Below are 15,534 nucleotides of genomic sequence, written 5' to 3' on the forward strand. Positions count from 1 at the left end.
TGGATCGATTATCTCACAGGTTGACCCCTTGCTCTTGACATTCTCCTTCCTAATGTCGTTCATTCACTAATAAAAAAACAAATAAACAAAAACAAAGCAAACAAAAAACCCCGTAAAATCCTAACTAACAGAAGTGTGTATGACACTGATCAGAACGTTTCTTGTCTTGCAGCCTCCAGGCTGGAATTGCCATCAAGGACGGGCCCCGAGGGACATACCTGGGCCACTGCCAGAGGTCCCCATGCAGCAGGGCCCTCAGGAGGAGAAGGACCATCCCTTGTACCGCCAGCTGCACAAAGATCCAGCCCAGGAAGCTCATCTCAAAGAGGCTCATGTACAAATCGATGCCGAAGTTGTGGGTCAGGTTGTATCTGATCTGATTGTAACAAGAGTTCTGTCAGCCCTTGACCCAGGCAGAATTGAGGGAAAATAGTGAAGACCCACTTGAGGACGTCGCAGATGTTCTGCAAATTCTGTACAATGAAAGAAAGAGAAAGCAAATTAAGAGCTCTTTGTAGAGAAAGATTATAAAACCGCCAATTATATATCTCATACTCAGTAATGTCCAGTTCTCCCTTATCACGCAAATTTACAGCTGTCCACAATGAGTAGTCTCAACTAGTGTGATCTGGAGACAATAGAAAATTCAATGAAGACTTTTAGGGGTATGTATTGTTAGTATATTACAGTTTATTGTCTTCTGCATATAGACATGGGAAAACCATGAAAGGTTCATTTAATTTTCCCTTAGTTCTGGTCTTCACTGACTACCACTATTTACAGATTTCCTCCAGTCCTAAAGGAATGTATTAATCCCACTTTTCATAAAACTATGTCCCTGGATCAAATAATGTACGACATGAAAGATTTTTGTCTTCCTAGTTATAAGATGAAAATAGGAGACTATTACAGCTTTTAAGTCAGGATCTTACAGTTCAGGAAATAATTAATAATGAGGACTCAGATCTGACTGTAAGAGATTCACACTGGTGTCTATTCCCATGTGAACAAAGCTGTTCTAACGCATGACACTCAGCAAATAATCTACACGTGTGATGGGCGTGGCTACGCAAATTCACGGAGCAGCAATTTATGAGTGTCTAATTCACAATATGTAGCGACTGATCAAGTAGAGAAATAAATTACTCAAACTATGAGTTTTTCATCTACCTACATCGCCCTCCCGTCAAAAGACAGCCTCAGCGGTGGGAGAGAGAGATGCTCCACATCCTGAGTTAGAACCCAAAATGCCTTTTCTGTACACATCAGCTTAGAAACTGATTTGGTAAAAAGTAAAATGCTCATATTAATGTTGTCGTTTGTATACACAATGGTTAATACCACTTACACTGCCATTTGATACTGATCTGAAAATCTAGTCACCTTTCTTGTCTTATTCCGTGATTTCATAAGAATATATTGCCCCTCGAACTTACAAAGGAATATTTGAAATCACCCATTTATCACGTTGAGTTTTTTAAGCAAACTATATCAAAATAAAGAGCAAAGGAAAAGAAAGACCTTAGCAACAGCAATGAAATGCCTTTTATTATCTGTTAACAATTGAGTTTGACCCACTTTTTTGCAAACAACTTCCTGCTTGCTGATTTCTCTCCAGATGAGTGATGCTACTTATAACAGGAGGGAACAAAGCCTCCCACTCACCTTAGCCTTAGAATCTGGATTCCTGGCCCTTCTCTTCTGTGTGTGACCCGTCCCCTGGGGCGGGGATTGTCCCCCTTGAGTCTGTCTTCCTCCCCCTTTAGTTCATGACCAGGATCCACGTCATATCTGAGCTCCGATGGGGACGAGGGAAGCCCTGTTCTGCCTCCTCAATTTCAATGCTCTCCTCAAGCTAAAGCCAGTGACTCATTCTGCTAGCTGCTACTTAAAGGCTAAAGACACTAATACAGATTAGTGTCAATAATAGATCTATAAAAATCACCAAAATAAATTGTTTCACTGGATGCATAATGAATGTTTACAGAGCTCACTGCTTCTGTACAAACGTGAGGCACAACAGCAGCAAATAAGATGAGCCGTTGCTGCACAGCTGACCGAGTCCCGGCGCGTCCGGGCACCAGGAAGGGAGCCCGTCCCGATGGAACAGGCCTCAGTCCCGGACTCGCCAGACACCGACCAGCAGCCCATCCTCCAGAACTGGGAGGCCGGGCCTTTCCCAGGCTGTTTCCTCAGCCCCTGAGTCGATCCAGCCCCAGGAGTAGAGAGGAACGGCATCCACATGGACAGCAGGGGTCAGGAGAGACCTGTGTGGTCAGAGCCAAGAAAGAAAGCAGGAAAGAAATGTATGGAAATCCGGGGCAGAGGAGGGTGCAGACTATGAAATTCATTCCCACAGGCAGCTCAGGGGAGGCTGAGCAAGACGGAAGATGAGTTAAAGCAGACACCACCCCGGCAGGCCTCACGGGGAGGAGCATGGAAGGACAAGAGCGGGGTGTCAGCAGAGCTGGTTTCCACTGGACCTCGACGCCTGCTGGGATGACACCCAAAAGGGGCCTCCCGATGCAAACGGCCTCCTGGAGGGGTTCCCTGAGACAGGTACTTCCTCACCAGGAGTAATGGTCCTCGACTAGGAGTCCAGTCTCTTGGAGACCTCTGCTCCAACACCCTGAAAGCAGCAAATCTAAACATGCCCCGGGGCTCAGAGGGCAGAATCGCCCGGACAATACAGACCTGTTGTGGCCTGACAGTGTGGTCTGCGTGGGGGCCAATCCCACACCGGAGCAGCTGACCCGGAAGAGAGGAATGTCTGACCCCTGCGCCCCTGACGCCAGCACAGGACACGCTCCACACACACAGCCACTCTTCCAACCATCGATTGGCAATTCACCCGCAAACAGGGATGCGCTGTGAACGCGCGGCTCAGCCTGCCCTCCACTCACAAAGCGGGTGCACCAACTGCTCATCTTGTGCCCACTGCTGCCAGCCTGGCTCTGGGCTTATCAAGGCACAGGGGTTTCTGCGAAGCAGAGTCAGTGTCTCTTTCTGGAGGTAAAGACAGTGGATACCAGCACATCTGCGCTGAGCTCCAGCTGGAAAAGCAACAGTAGTCTAGGCGTTAGTCCCAGAGCCTGTGGGAGGTCACTAACCTGAGCCTTGGAGACAAAGGCCAACAGCCAGGGCGTGACGGTCATCAGCATGGTGCAGAGGCCGAGGAGGAAGTTCAGGGAGATGTAGCAGATGAAAGCCACGTCCGAACTGAAGAAGATTCAGGAGATGAAATACATCCATGGAACAGTTGCGCATCTGAAATGTCAAGTGAAAAGTCATGTTCCTTGTCCTGTAACACTTACTTCTATACAGACTGATTTAAAGATGAGATTTTGCTGGCCTGGTTATTTTTCCTCCCTCAGTGAACAGGAGCAATTTTTATTTAATAAATCCAGCAGTTATTTTCTAAAGACAAAGCACATTTTCCGTAATATATGGGCAGAGCCCTGGGCAGGGTCCAACCCGGGCTAGGACGTGCGACCTTGGAGAAAGCCCCAGTGTCCCCTCCCGCACAGGGTAGGCCTGGCCTCCCTTTCTGCTCACAGCCTCCTCAGCAGAGCAGGGATACACCTGTTTTTCAGAGAAGATTAAATGACTAAAGCTACCAAGGGTGGGAAGCTCTATATTAAAAGAGGACATAACATAGAACTGGAAAGCTTCCTTTCTGGGGTGGCCCGTGCGTAGGCTCCATGCCGTATGCCTCCAGGGTGTTCCCTGATCCTACAGCCCTGAAGGCGGGTGCCACGGCCCCATTTCACAGATAGGACATGGGATGGACGCGGCTAAGATACCTGACCACGGACCCACGGCTGAGAAGCAGGAGCTGAAAGCGGGGGTGATTCGTGTGTGAGCCCGAAGCCGGAGCGTGAGGGCTGGACCCGCGAAGCGGCCCCCGGAAGTTTCAGATGACCTCACGCTCTAAGAAGACACCCAAAATTGTCCTCTAAAGAAAACACCTCTTCCTTCTTCCTTCTCCAGAGCACAGAGCCAGGGCTCATTCGCGGCCGACTCACCTCAGGCTCCTCTGTGACCCCCACCCTGCTCCGCCCCAGGAAAGGAAGCCGCAAGTACCGGCAGAAGAGTCACTTACTTCACTGTCTTTATTTTTATTCTTTCATGCAGCATTCTTCCCATTTCATGGAAAGGAACAGTCAACAAAATTTATCAATTGAAAATATATTAGGTCGTTATAAGAACCATGATGATGTATGTACACATTTATGAATACGGTCTGCTTTATTGACAGAATGTATGAAACAGCTGAAGTCACTGACTTTAAGTCACGACCTTTCTCTGAAGACCCTGCGTGCTCCCATGTGCTCTCTGCACACTCAGTGCAAACCTGTCACCATTTTCTCAGGCTGATTTAGTGGTTTCACTTGAAATACCTTGGTAGCTTCTAAATGCCTGAGGTTTCCTTAATACGTTAACTAGCTCTGAAAAGCATGAGACTTCAAAATGACGCTAGGCCCTCAAGATAGCTTTTGATTTGAGTAGTTCCTTTTCCACATGAAATCTATGGTATTCGTCCCTGGGTCAAAAGATACACCCTCGTATTTCAGAAAATAGCACATATATATATGTAATAGTATACATAAAATCATACAGTTGTCAACAGCAGTCTGCTTCATAATTCAGGCGTGAAGAAAACGGTTCTCGAGCATGCAAGGTAGAGGTGAGTGCTTTAATGCAACTGCTCTTAAATATCAATGCTTGGTTCAAATAAACATATTGGTGGCTCCAGTCGTCCTGCTTTTTTCTTTTCAAGGAAAGAATTAAATTGGCTTAAAGTGCATAATTTATTTTTTGGTAAAACATACGTTTTAGAACCGCCGTTCTTTTACTAAACTATGATATCGTTTTAACGATTAACCCTGGAGGGTGGCAGCCCGCTCATAACTACTCTACCGTTTATGGGGTTTTCCTCCCTCTGAAAGCGGTCCCACCTCCACATTGCAGGATTTTCCAGACATGGACCAGGATTCTGTGACCTCATCTTCATAATCCTTTAGTACTAGATGTGCACCAAGTATGCGGTTAAGGTTTCCATTTTTTATGTAAGCCAGATTCTCTTCTCTGTCTGAGATGTTCAGGTGTTATTTTTTTCTCTTTTGATGTGAATTCTCCTCCCTTTCCAGCTTGAATATCAAATTTTCCTCCACAGAGAGAAAGAAAAAAAAGAAAAGATAAAGGAAAATTGTAACTGGGCACTTTGTCCTATTATGTCTTGTGAGAGTCTATTCATTTACACATTCCCCAATTTTCCCAGATTCCAGACAAACAGCCCCATTTAATGCCTGACCGTGTTCTTGGTCTCAGCTTATTCTGGGATGCAGCCTTTCTGCGATGGTTCTGGGCTCCTCGTGGGGACAGGATTGCGAGCCGGCACTCTCGTCCACTGGGGCCCCAAGGGCCCCTCCTCTTGCTGGGGGGTCACCGTGTCAGGTTGTGTGCAGGCCTGGCCTCCAGTGGAGGAAGGACCACCCTTTAAACCTGAACTAGCCCCTGGGGGGTCACCCTGAGAGTCCGGTCGGCAGCCCCCTTGCTCTCGTCCACTGGAACCGGCCTGGGGCAGTTTTCCAGGTCCTCTGGGCCCCTCTCACCTAAGACCCCTCCATCTGAGGTGGCCACCATGTTGGGCCATGAATGTAACTCGAGAGACCTGTGAGTCCCCTGAACTTGTTTGAAAAGTGCTGTAATCATGAATGTGGACAGAATTCTAGCTTAATTCAGATTCTTAAAGGAAGCAAAGCAAACAAGCAAAACAAGGTTAAGGAAAATTCCTAAAAACACGTTTTTTGTAAGAGCGTCTCACCATGCGACTTTGTCTGAGTTTCACCTTAATTTTTGAAATCTGCTCTCTAAAGTTCAAAAATAATTTACAGCAAAACATATTTTGCTCACACTATAAGGAAACATGACCACACTATGCATTCAACCGGATCAATAAACTGAAATCAAATCATTTCTTTAGCACCAGGAGCCCACGTATGTAGATCGTTATATCCGGCTGAGTATAGAAAACATGTCTCTACTATAGGCATGCTTTAGAGCTTAAGACACAATATCCTCTAAATATTAAATAATTCTTATAGTAACAATAACAACTAAAAGTAATTTAATGGGAACCCTTGACGGCCACTGTAGGGGAGGTTTATCTGAATGACCTGATATCCTTTCCACAGCAACAGAATTGTATTCTACACGGAAGACAGTGAGGCTTAGAGAGAGAAATGAACACTTCCAAGGTCACAGAGTTAGTGGCAATGTCCGTATTCCTAAAAAGGTTTCTCTGTCTCTCTCTTTGCGCCCCATCTATCCATCCACCCATCCATGTATCTATTTATCCAATAATGATATAATTTGTCCCTAATTAGATGCTTTGAATAAGTCTGGATCACTGATACAACTGTCATCTATGTAAAAATCATTTTACTTGTAATCTTTGGCTTAGAAAAAAGCAGAATGCTCTGTTTAAAATATATATATTAGCCTTAAATTAAAATAAATCAGCACTTTAATTATTTTCCCTATTAGCAAGTATCTCTCACATACCTAGCCTAGATCTATAGCCAAATATGCATGACCTGTAGAAGAGGATGACATTATGCATTCCTGATACCCGGCAGGTATGATCTGGGGACTGCTAGCAACGATCCTTATTAGTGCGTTCAAACGGGAAATTTGTAAAATGACTTTTCTGGCTTTGCTACTTTTCCTGCGAGAAAAGAAAAAGTGATAGAAGTTAGACAAAACATTTCCAAACTACTAATGTCAGGAGAGAGAAAACTACAGCAGACATAGAGCTTCACGGGCTCCCCGAGGACAGTTTTGGAGCTGAGTGAGTAACGGACACTGAGCTGGAACCGAAGCCGCTGCCATCACCCACCCTCCGAGCAGGGGCCCCGGACGTCCTGCTCAGGCTGGTCGGAAGAAGCAGCATAATTGCTTGGAAAGAGAGAAAACCATGAAGCCGACAGCAGGCTCAAAGCCGCCCCAGGGGGTTCTGTCCTTCAGAAAACACACCATAATTCTGCAGCTGTGCTTCTCATCACATACTCAAAAAGTGCCAGCAGGAGGGCTGTGGCTGCCAGGTTCTCCCGGAAAGTGAAAGCCATTAACTGGAAGGCGAGGAGCACAGCGACACACAGGCAGACAGAAACCGAGTAAAAGAGCTGAGAAAATCACGGGAAGAGGGCCTGTTACGTCGGGGGCTTGTGTACCACCATCTCCTGACCGTCCGGCCCTCAGGTCAGCTCCAGCTTAGGTCTGTGGCCCGTGTGGCCCGGCACACAGTCTGCAGCAGCGGACTCGGGCCTGGAGAGTCTCCTTCCAGATCCATGTTAAACGAGGTCCTTAAGATGGGCTTGGATCCCACAGGGCTGCTGTCCTCGTGAAAAGAGGAGGCGAGAACACAGGGTGAGGACACAGAGAGGGCGGCCGTCCACGTGCCCAGGACAGAGGCCTCAGGGGGCACCAGCCCTGCCACACCTGGATGCAGGCCTTCCAGTCTCCAGAAGGCGATTAGATAAATGTCTGTGCTCTGTGCCTCTCTGCAAGCCGGGGGGCCACTAACACGGCCGCCCACACCCACCTCCCACGGGGAAGGGGCAGGAATCCAGCCCCCTCCCAGGACACACGGCTTCTTCCCACACTCAGAACCAACGGCAGACCCCCCCGCCCGGCAGCCAGCTCCTCCCCACCGCGGGTTGACAAACCCCGGCCTCCCCTGGGGGCTTGCTCGCCAGCCCCCCTTCTCTGGCTGCAGGGCCCCTCCGCAGCTTTGCTCTGAAGTCACCCTCGATCCCATGGCCCTCGTCCGTTCTCCTGATAAACCTAGTCACGAGCCAACTGCATCTTGTGTATTTATTTATTTTTACTTGGTTGTTTGTTTTCTGCTCCCACTCATAAGGACACAAGTTCCTCAAGACGGAGACCCTCCCTGCTTTGCTCATGGCTTTGTCCCCAAGACCTCAGACACACGTCCAGGAAACCGCCCTGCTTCTGTGGGTCACGTGGGGCGGCCACACACCCCCACACACGCAGGTCTGTGCGCACACATGTCCCCCGGGTGCAGGGACACAGAGGGACATGGCCCCGAGTCCTACCATGTCACACAGGAAGATGTGAGCCAGTAGGTCCTGTAGCCCAGGCCGCTCATGTGCTGCAGCCTTGTGGCCCCAGTCACCCTGTCCCGCACACGGAGCTGCTGATGGACGCGAACAGGATGGAGAATCCAAATGCACAGGGTGATGCCGCACTGGCGGAAGCTCTCCAGGCTGCAGGCAGAGCAGAACGGCCATCGGAGGCTGGCGGGGACCCGTCAGTGATGAGGGTCCCAGCAGCCGGAACCATTAAGCAGATGCAAACTATTATATACAGGATGGATAAACAACAGGGCCCTACTGTAGAGCACAGGGAACTACATTCAATATCCTGTGATAAACCAAAATGGAAAAGAATATGAAAAAGAATATGTATAGGTATAACTTAGTCACTTTGCTGTACAGCAGAAATTAACACAACATTGTAAATCAATTATACTTCAATAAAGTCTAAAAAAAGAATCTTTCATTCACTTTGAAAAAATGTTGAACAAAATAGATCAGGCATCCTTTCTCTACTGACTTATAAGAAGGTTTCACGATGTCAAGAATATTAGCTGCTGTCAGATGTGTAGCAAATATTTTTCTGTTTCTCCCTTCACTTCTTAAAGTTTATTTTTCAACACAGATTTAACTTCCATTTATAGATTTATATTTATATAAATTATATAACACATTCTTTACTTTCACTTTATAGGCTTTGCATAGAAAACTTTGTTAGCCAAAATTACAAAAATATTCAGACCTTTTCTTCCATTCTCTTAATGCTTTACCTTTAACTGTTTGTTCCATGTTGATTTTTTTAACATCTTTATTGGAGTATAATTGCTTTACAACGGTGCGTTAGTTTCTGCTTTATAGCAAAGTGAATCAGCTACACATATACACATATCCTCATATCCCCTCCCTCTTGCATCTCCCTCCCACCCTCCCTATCCCAACCCTCTAGGTGGTCACAAACCACCAACCTGATCTCCCTGTGCTATGTGGCTGCTTCCCACTAGCTAGCTATTTTACATTTGGTAGTAAGTATATGTCAATGTTACTCTCTCACTTCGTTCCAGCTTACCCTTCCCCACCGCCGTGTCCTCAAGTCCATTTTCTACGTCTCCGTCTTTATTCCTGTCCTACCCTTAGGTTCTTCAGAACCATTTTTTTTGTTGTTCTTGTTTTTAGATTCCATATATATGTGTTAGCATGCGGTATTTGTTTTTCTCTTTCTGACTTACTTCACTCTGTATGACAGACTCTAGGCCCATCCACCTCACTACAAATAACTCAATTTCATTTCTTTTTATGGCTGAATAATATTCCATTGTATATATGTGCTACATCTTCTTTATCCATTCCTCTGTCGATGGACATTTAGGTTGCTTCCATGTCCTGGCTATTGTAAATAGAGCTGCAATGACCATTGTTGTACATGACTCTTATTGAATTATGATTTTCTCTGGGTATATGCCCAGTAGTGGGATTGCTGGGTCGTATGGTAGTTCTATTTTTAGTTTTTTGAGGAACCTCCATACTGTTCTCCATAGTGGCTGTATCAATTTACATTCCCACCAATAGTGCAAGAGGATTCCCTTTTCTGCACACCCTCTCCAGCCTTTATTGTTTCTAGATTTTTTGATGATGGCCATTCTGAGTGGTGTGAGGTGATACCTCATTGTAGTTTTGATTTGCATTTCTCTAATGATTAGTGATGTAGAGCATTCTTTCATGTGTTTGTTGGCCATCTGTATATCTTCTTTGGAGAAATGTCTATTTAGATCTTCTGCCCATTTTTGGATTGGGTTGCTTGTTTTTTTGATATTGAGCTGCATGAGCTGCTTGTAAACTTTGGAGATTAATCCTTCATCAGTTGCTTCATTTGCAAATATTTTCTTCCATTCTGAGAGTTGTCTTTTTGTCTTATTTATGGTTTCCTTTGCTGTGCAAAAGCCTGTAAGTTTCATTAGGTCCCATTAGTTTATTTTTGTTTTTATTTCCATTTTTCTAGGAGGTGGGTCAATAAGGATGTTGCTGTGATGTATGTCATAGAGTGTTTTTCCTATGTTTTCCTCTAAGAGTTTTATAGTGTCTGGCCTTACATTTAGGTCTTTAATCCATTTTGAGCTTATTTTTGTGTATGGTGTTAGGGAGTGTTCTAATTTCATTCTTTTACATGTAGCCGTCCAGTTTTTCCAGCACCACTTACTGAAGAGGCAGCCTTTTCTCCATTGTAGATTCTTGCCTCCTTTATCAAAAATAAGGTGACCATATGTGTGTGGGTTTATCTCTGGGATTTCTGTCCTGTTCCATTGATCTATATTTCTGTTTTTGTGCCAGTACCATATTGTCTTGATTACTGTAGCTTTGTAGTATAGTCTGAAGTCTGGGAGCCTGATTCCTCCAGTTCCGTTTTTCTTTCTCAATATTGCTTTGGCTGTTTGGGGTCTTTTGTGTTTCCATACAAATTGTGAAATTTTTGGTTCTAGTTCTGTGAAAAATGCCATTGGTAGTTTGATAGGGATTGCATTGAATCTGTAGATTGCTTTGGGTAGTATAGTCATTTTCACAATGTTGATTCTTCCAATCCAAGAACATGGTATATCTCTCCCATGTGGATTTTATTTTAGGTAAAAATTTTATTTGAGGGCTGCCCTGGTGGCACAGTGGTTGAGAGTCTGCCTGCAGATGCAGGGAACACGGGTTCCTGCCCCAGTCCAGGAATATCCCACATGCCGCGGAGTGGCTGGGGCCGTGAGCCGTGGCCACTGAGCCTGTGCATCCGGAGCCTGTGCTCTGCAGTGGGAGAGGCCACAACAGTGAGAGGCCCGCGTACCGCAAAAGAAAAAAAATTTATTTGAGGTAAAAATGCAGATTTACTCATTTATTTTTCAAATGCCTAGTGAGCTCTGTCAACATTGTAATAATAAATGTATTTCCTCAAAAAAAAAAAAAGTACTTAGGACCAGCCAGCGTATTGGCTAAGGGTGTGGATTCTCTCATTAAATCCCCTCAATGACCTTTCGAGGCCTGGGTTACACTCCCAGGGGCCTAGAGGACACACAGAGGAGAGCGAAGGTGAGAGGCAGGTCCCCGTCTGCCCACCTGGAGCCCAGTCTTGACACTGAACCCTCCTCCTAGGCAAAATGAAAGGCTCCTGCCTAGTGGCCTCCACGCTGAGCGTGGCCTCTGCCCTCTTAGGGCCACCTTGCTGGGCAACAGCTCTTGTGGGCGGGGGTGGTGTTTTGCTCCACACGTGGCAGCCCCACCTCTGAATCTAGTCTTTCAAAACACCAGAATATTCTCTAGTAGGTGGAGGTGTTTGGCAATGACATGCACTGTACTTTCTGTGTCACTTTTAACTGGAGCACCACCAACACCTCTGGTCCATCACTGCCTCCCCTTTGGGGATGGTCAGGGCACAGCTGCCTCTGGTAATGCACGGATGCAACTGCTCAGCTCAAACCCTCCATCACGTCTTACTTCATAACCAAAGTTGATGCGCCCATACTTAGAATCCCGACAGGTGTCAGCTAAAGGAAGGACCCCAAGAGTCTGTATATGAATATGAGGACCACCTGCTGCATTCGGGATGAGAGGGGAGATTACCCATCAACCAGATCTGTGTTCTCCCACTCTTTCAGGTAGGTTGCAGAAAGTACATAAAAAATACTTCTACTTATCAATTTTTAGCTAAAAGTTTGTCCACCTTATGGCAGGGAAGGGAGATGGGGAAAAGGAGGAGACACTTAGGTCTGCACATAAAGGACACTAGCTTCATCAGCACCATCTCCATCTGGACGGTGAGGACAGACTTACAGGAGAAACTGTCAGGAGGCATCACTATGCTTACCTCTGTAAATGCCACGTTTAAAACTTTAACTTGAAAAAGATGTTGGGTCCTATGAGCTTTGGCAAATCAGCCCCTTAGAACAATTGCTACTTAGAAATAAGCTGCATGACATGCTTATCCATTTTTGTTTTGTTTTGTTTTTGTTTTTATGTTTTGGCTGCATTGGGTCTTTGTTGCTGTGCGCAGGCTTTCTCTAGTTGTGGCGAGCGGGGGCTACTCTTTGTTGCGGTGCGTGGGCTTCTCACTGCGGTGGTTTCTCTTGTTGCAGAGCCCAGGCTCTAAGTGAGTGGGCTTCAGTAGTTGTGGCACATGGGCTCAGTAGTTGTGACTCACAGGCTCTAGAGCACAGGCTCAGTAGTTGTGGCGCATGGGATTAGTTGCTCTGCAGCATGTGGGATCTTCCCAGACCAAGGCTCGAACCCATGTCCCCTGCACTGGCAGGCAGACTCCTAACCACTGCGCCACCAGGGAAGCCCTGCTCATCCATTTTAGACTCAGTCAATGCACTTTCTCCTTTAACCATCCCTGTCCTCACACTTTGCACAGAAATGCCCAAGCCTTGTTCCACTAGGTGCACCTGCCAACCTCACTCAGTGCAGAAGCAGAAAAGGGATGAGAATCACCCCTAACAACCCAGAGATGTTGATCCACATTCGGCCCCCCACCAAGTGTTCCTTTAACTCACAACTTGTCCTCGTTCAGCAAGGCTCCTCCAAATGGGTGGCTATAGAGCGTGATTCCTATGAAAGACAAGTTGAAAGTGAGCCTGCAAGCCTCTGCCTGCTGTCCGGGGACAGCCCCCCTCCCAGACACCCGGGGCACTGTGCCCAGTGTCACCTGCCCGCCTGGCCCGATCCCTCCACCCCCCCAAATGGAAGGTCCCATCCAGCAGTTCAGCCACTCTGTGCTGGGACCTCTGTAGTCGCTGCTCCCGGAAATCACCCGCATGTACTGAACACGCCTGCGCTACGTCACAGGCACTGTGCTAACATGTCACCACACTGTACCGTCCAGTCCCTGTGGCTTAAGTGATGTATCATCCATAATGTACTGTGCGGAAACAGACTCAGGAAGGCCAAACAACAAACGCCAATGGGATTATTTGATGGAAACCAGGGCAATACTCAAAAATTCACCTCTAGAACAAGCCAGGTGTAGACAGAAAACTGAAGCACTTCATGGGTCTGGTTTTGTTTTAGGAGTTTTGTTTTGCTTTGGGGGCTTCTGCATTAGTGTAATGATAGCAGGCAATACGGAGAAGTTGCCATCAACTTACCAATTAAAACGGTTTCATCGTGAAGGCCGCTCATGACACCCACACGTGCTCTCAGTGCCCACAAACTCCAGCCATGCTGTATTGAGAAGAACTCCAGGGCTTCAGGCATTTCGTCTTATTGTCAACGATAAGACCAATCACGTTTCCTGCTCTGATTGGCCGTTGCAGGTACGTGGAAGCCATCCCAGCATCCCTGCCCCACCTCACATGCCTCCCCTACACTTCTCCTCCTCCTGTGGCTCGAATTTGGCCTGTTGCATTCTGCACTCTCTTACGAGGGCACGTCAAATCTTTACAGAAACACACGAGGTAGAAGTGAAGATAAATAAATGAAAGGCCTGGCGCCGGAACGGACTTCAGAACTCGGGGTCCCACCAGTTCTGCCACCGGGCATCCTGACCCCCCTCCACCCATCCCCCTTCCCGCTCCAGCCACACCAGCCCTTTTCTCCTCCATCCTGGGCTCAGCCATGCACCACAGCAAGTTCTTTCACAGCAAAAAGAACAGTGTGAGCTATGGTGCAGCAAATAGCCCCCCGCACAGTTTCCAGAACGATTTCTGGACTGTGAGCTCATACCGTCTGAGTGCTCTGCTGCAGGCTCCCAGGGTGTGTGCCGAATGCCCACAGTGGGTTTCCCACATCCGACACTTGAAGTACACGTTTGCCACGAGCTGAATTGCCCTTCTGGACCACTGACACCACCTTTATGTCTTTCTTTCCCTGAACGAGCCTCCACTCCCTCCTTAGGTATCCTCAAGCTCCCGTTCCTTCCAGCTTCCAGTCATGGGACAAGCGACCCAGCACGCACCAGCCCTGTCAGGAGGCAGCCCCATAGCTAAGGGACTGAGGACCATGTTTATAATGTGCAGATGCTGCGGAAGCCCAGCAAGGGCCCCACGGCATGCCAGAGCCTGAGGGGGCGAGCTTGCAGTGCTGTGTACTGCTTGGGGCTACGTGGATGAATGAGCGTGCTGCAGGTGAGAAAACACCCAGAGAGATGCAGCTAGCTGAGGGACGGTTTGGAAATTATAGTATTTTGGGAACATGAGAGAATATTGGACTTGCCTAATCTGAAAATACCCCTGGGGCAAGAGGGAGCTGGAAAATGCCTTCAGGTAGCTACAGGATTGTCATGAGCACAGATGACGGACTTGATCTGTAACGTTCTGGAGGAAGAAGACAGTCCAGGGAGATAGATTCAAAAGATATAAAAAAAAAAAAAAGCATGTGGTCTAGAGGGTTGAAACTCTGGGCCAGCCTGACCTCTGAGGGGAGAGGGTGAGTCTTAAGCGCCTCTGTTTGTCTGGCCCTCCCAACTTGCATCCTTTACAATAACACTGTGGCTGTAGGTCCATTGCTTCCCTGAGTTCTGTGAGCTTCTAGTGAATTCTGTAAGGGGATGGAGTCCTGCAAACCCTCAAGGCTGCAGTGAGGCGGTCACAAGTGGGGCTGGCTCGGTACCCTTGAAGAGCGGCTGGTGTCAGAGGTGAGGCGGCCTTGTTGGGGACGGTGCCCTCTGACCTGTAGGGTCTGCATCAACTCCAGTGGTTGGAGCCACACTGAGCTGCCCTTCATGCAGCCAGACGGCACACAGCACACTCCTCGGCTCCGCATCTAGAGGGCACAGAGGCAGGCATGGGGTCCCCCCCTGGGTTCCCTGCTCTGCCCCCACTCTCCTTGGGGCTTCTCCAGCCTCCCCTGTTGGCTGTGGATGTCCCCTACATCTGCCCCGCACACCGCAGGGTCTTATTTCCAGAACAATCTGTGTCAGCTGCCGACGTGCTCCTCCTTCAGCTTCTCCACGGCTGTTAGTGTCCCGCGTCCTCCCAGCCCCCAGGCTCAAGCACTGAGTCATCATTGTCCCCCCTCTCCCGCACCCCACAGATCCGACAAGTCCCTGCGCTGTGTCCAGTCCACATCCCCTCCACGCCGCAGCCCCTGAGCCCTCCTAACCCACATCGCCTGTCAGCTCTCCTCCCCTGGCATCACCACCCTCCCTCCAGCCCTAGAGAATTTCCAGTAAGAAAAAGAAAATGTAGCGTCCGTATTCTTTATCTGGACGTGGATGCTTTTATCACTCTGCTGTCCCACTGCTCCCATCTGAAGAACTCTACTGCTGTCATGTTCCCGCATGCCAACCCCAGGTGTATCTCACCTTTGCCGTGTTCACAACCCTGAGCCCTCTGTACCTCTGCTCCGTCTGCCCCGGGACAGGGTTTGTTTCTGACCACCTTCCTGCAGAGGGACCCAGAGGCATAGAGGGAACAGAGGTGGATGCGGTTCTCAACATCCTTGTGAG

General features: G+C 47.8%; 1 protein-coding gene across 1 annotated transcript in view; it reads right to left on the bottom strand.

Annotated features, from left to right (window-relative positions):
• Window positions 1-15,534, bottom strand: part of ABCA13 (ATP binding cassette subfamily A member 13) — a 296,583-nt gene that overhangs the window by 81,592 nt on the left and 199,457 nt on the right. Inside the window, 9 exon segments of the mRNA XM_027124171.1 lie at window positions 219-388; window positions 390-473; window positions 3,111-3,267; window positions 7,072-7,187; window positions 8,121-8,137; window positions 8,140-8,214; window positions 8,217-8,251; window positions 8,253-8,291; window positions 12,644-12,698. Coding sequence (XP_026979972.1) covers window positions 219-388; window positions 390-473; window positions 3,111-3,267; window positions 7,072-7,187; window positions 8,121-8,137; window positions 8,140-8,214; window positions 8,217-8,251; window positions 8,253-8,291; window positions 12,644-12,698 — 748 coding nt within the window.

The sequence above is a fragment of the Aethalodelphis obliquidens genome, unplaced genomic scaffold, assembly GCF_003676395.1.
Source record: "Aethalodelphis obliquidens isolate GAN/ISIS:26980383/991018 unplaced genomic scaffold, ASM367639v1 scaffold27, whole genome shotgun sequence".
Taxonomy (NCBI): Eukaryota; Metazoa; Chordata; class Mammalia; order Artiodactyla; family Delphinidae; genus Aethalodelphis; species Aethalodelphis obliquidens.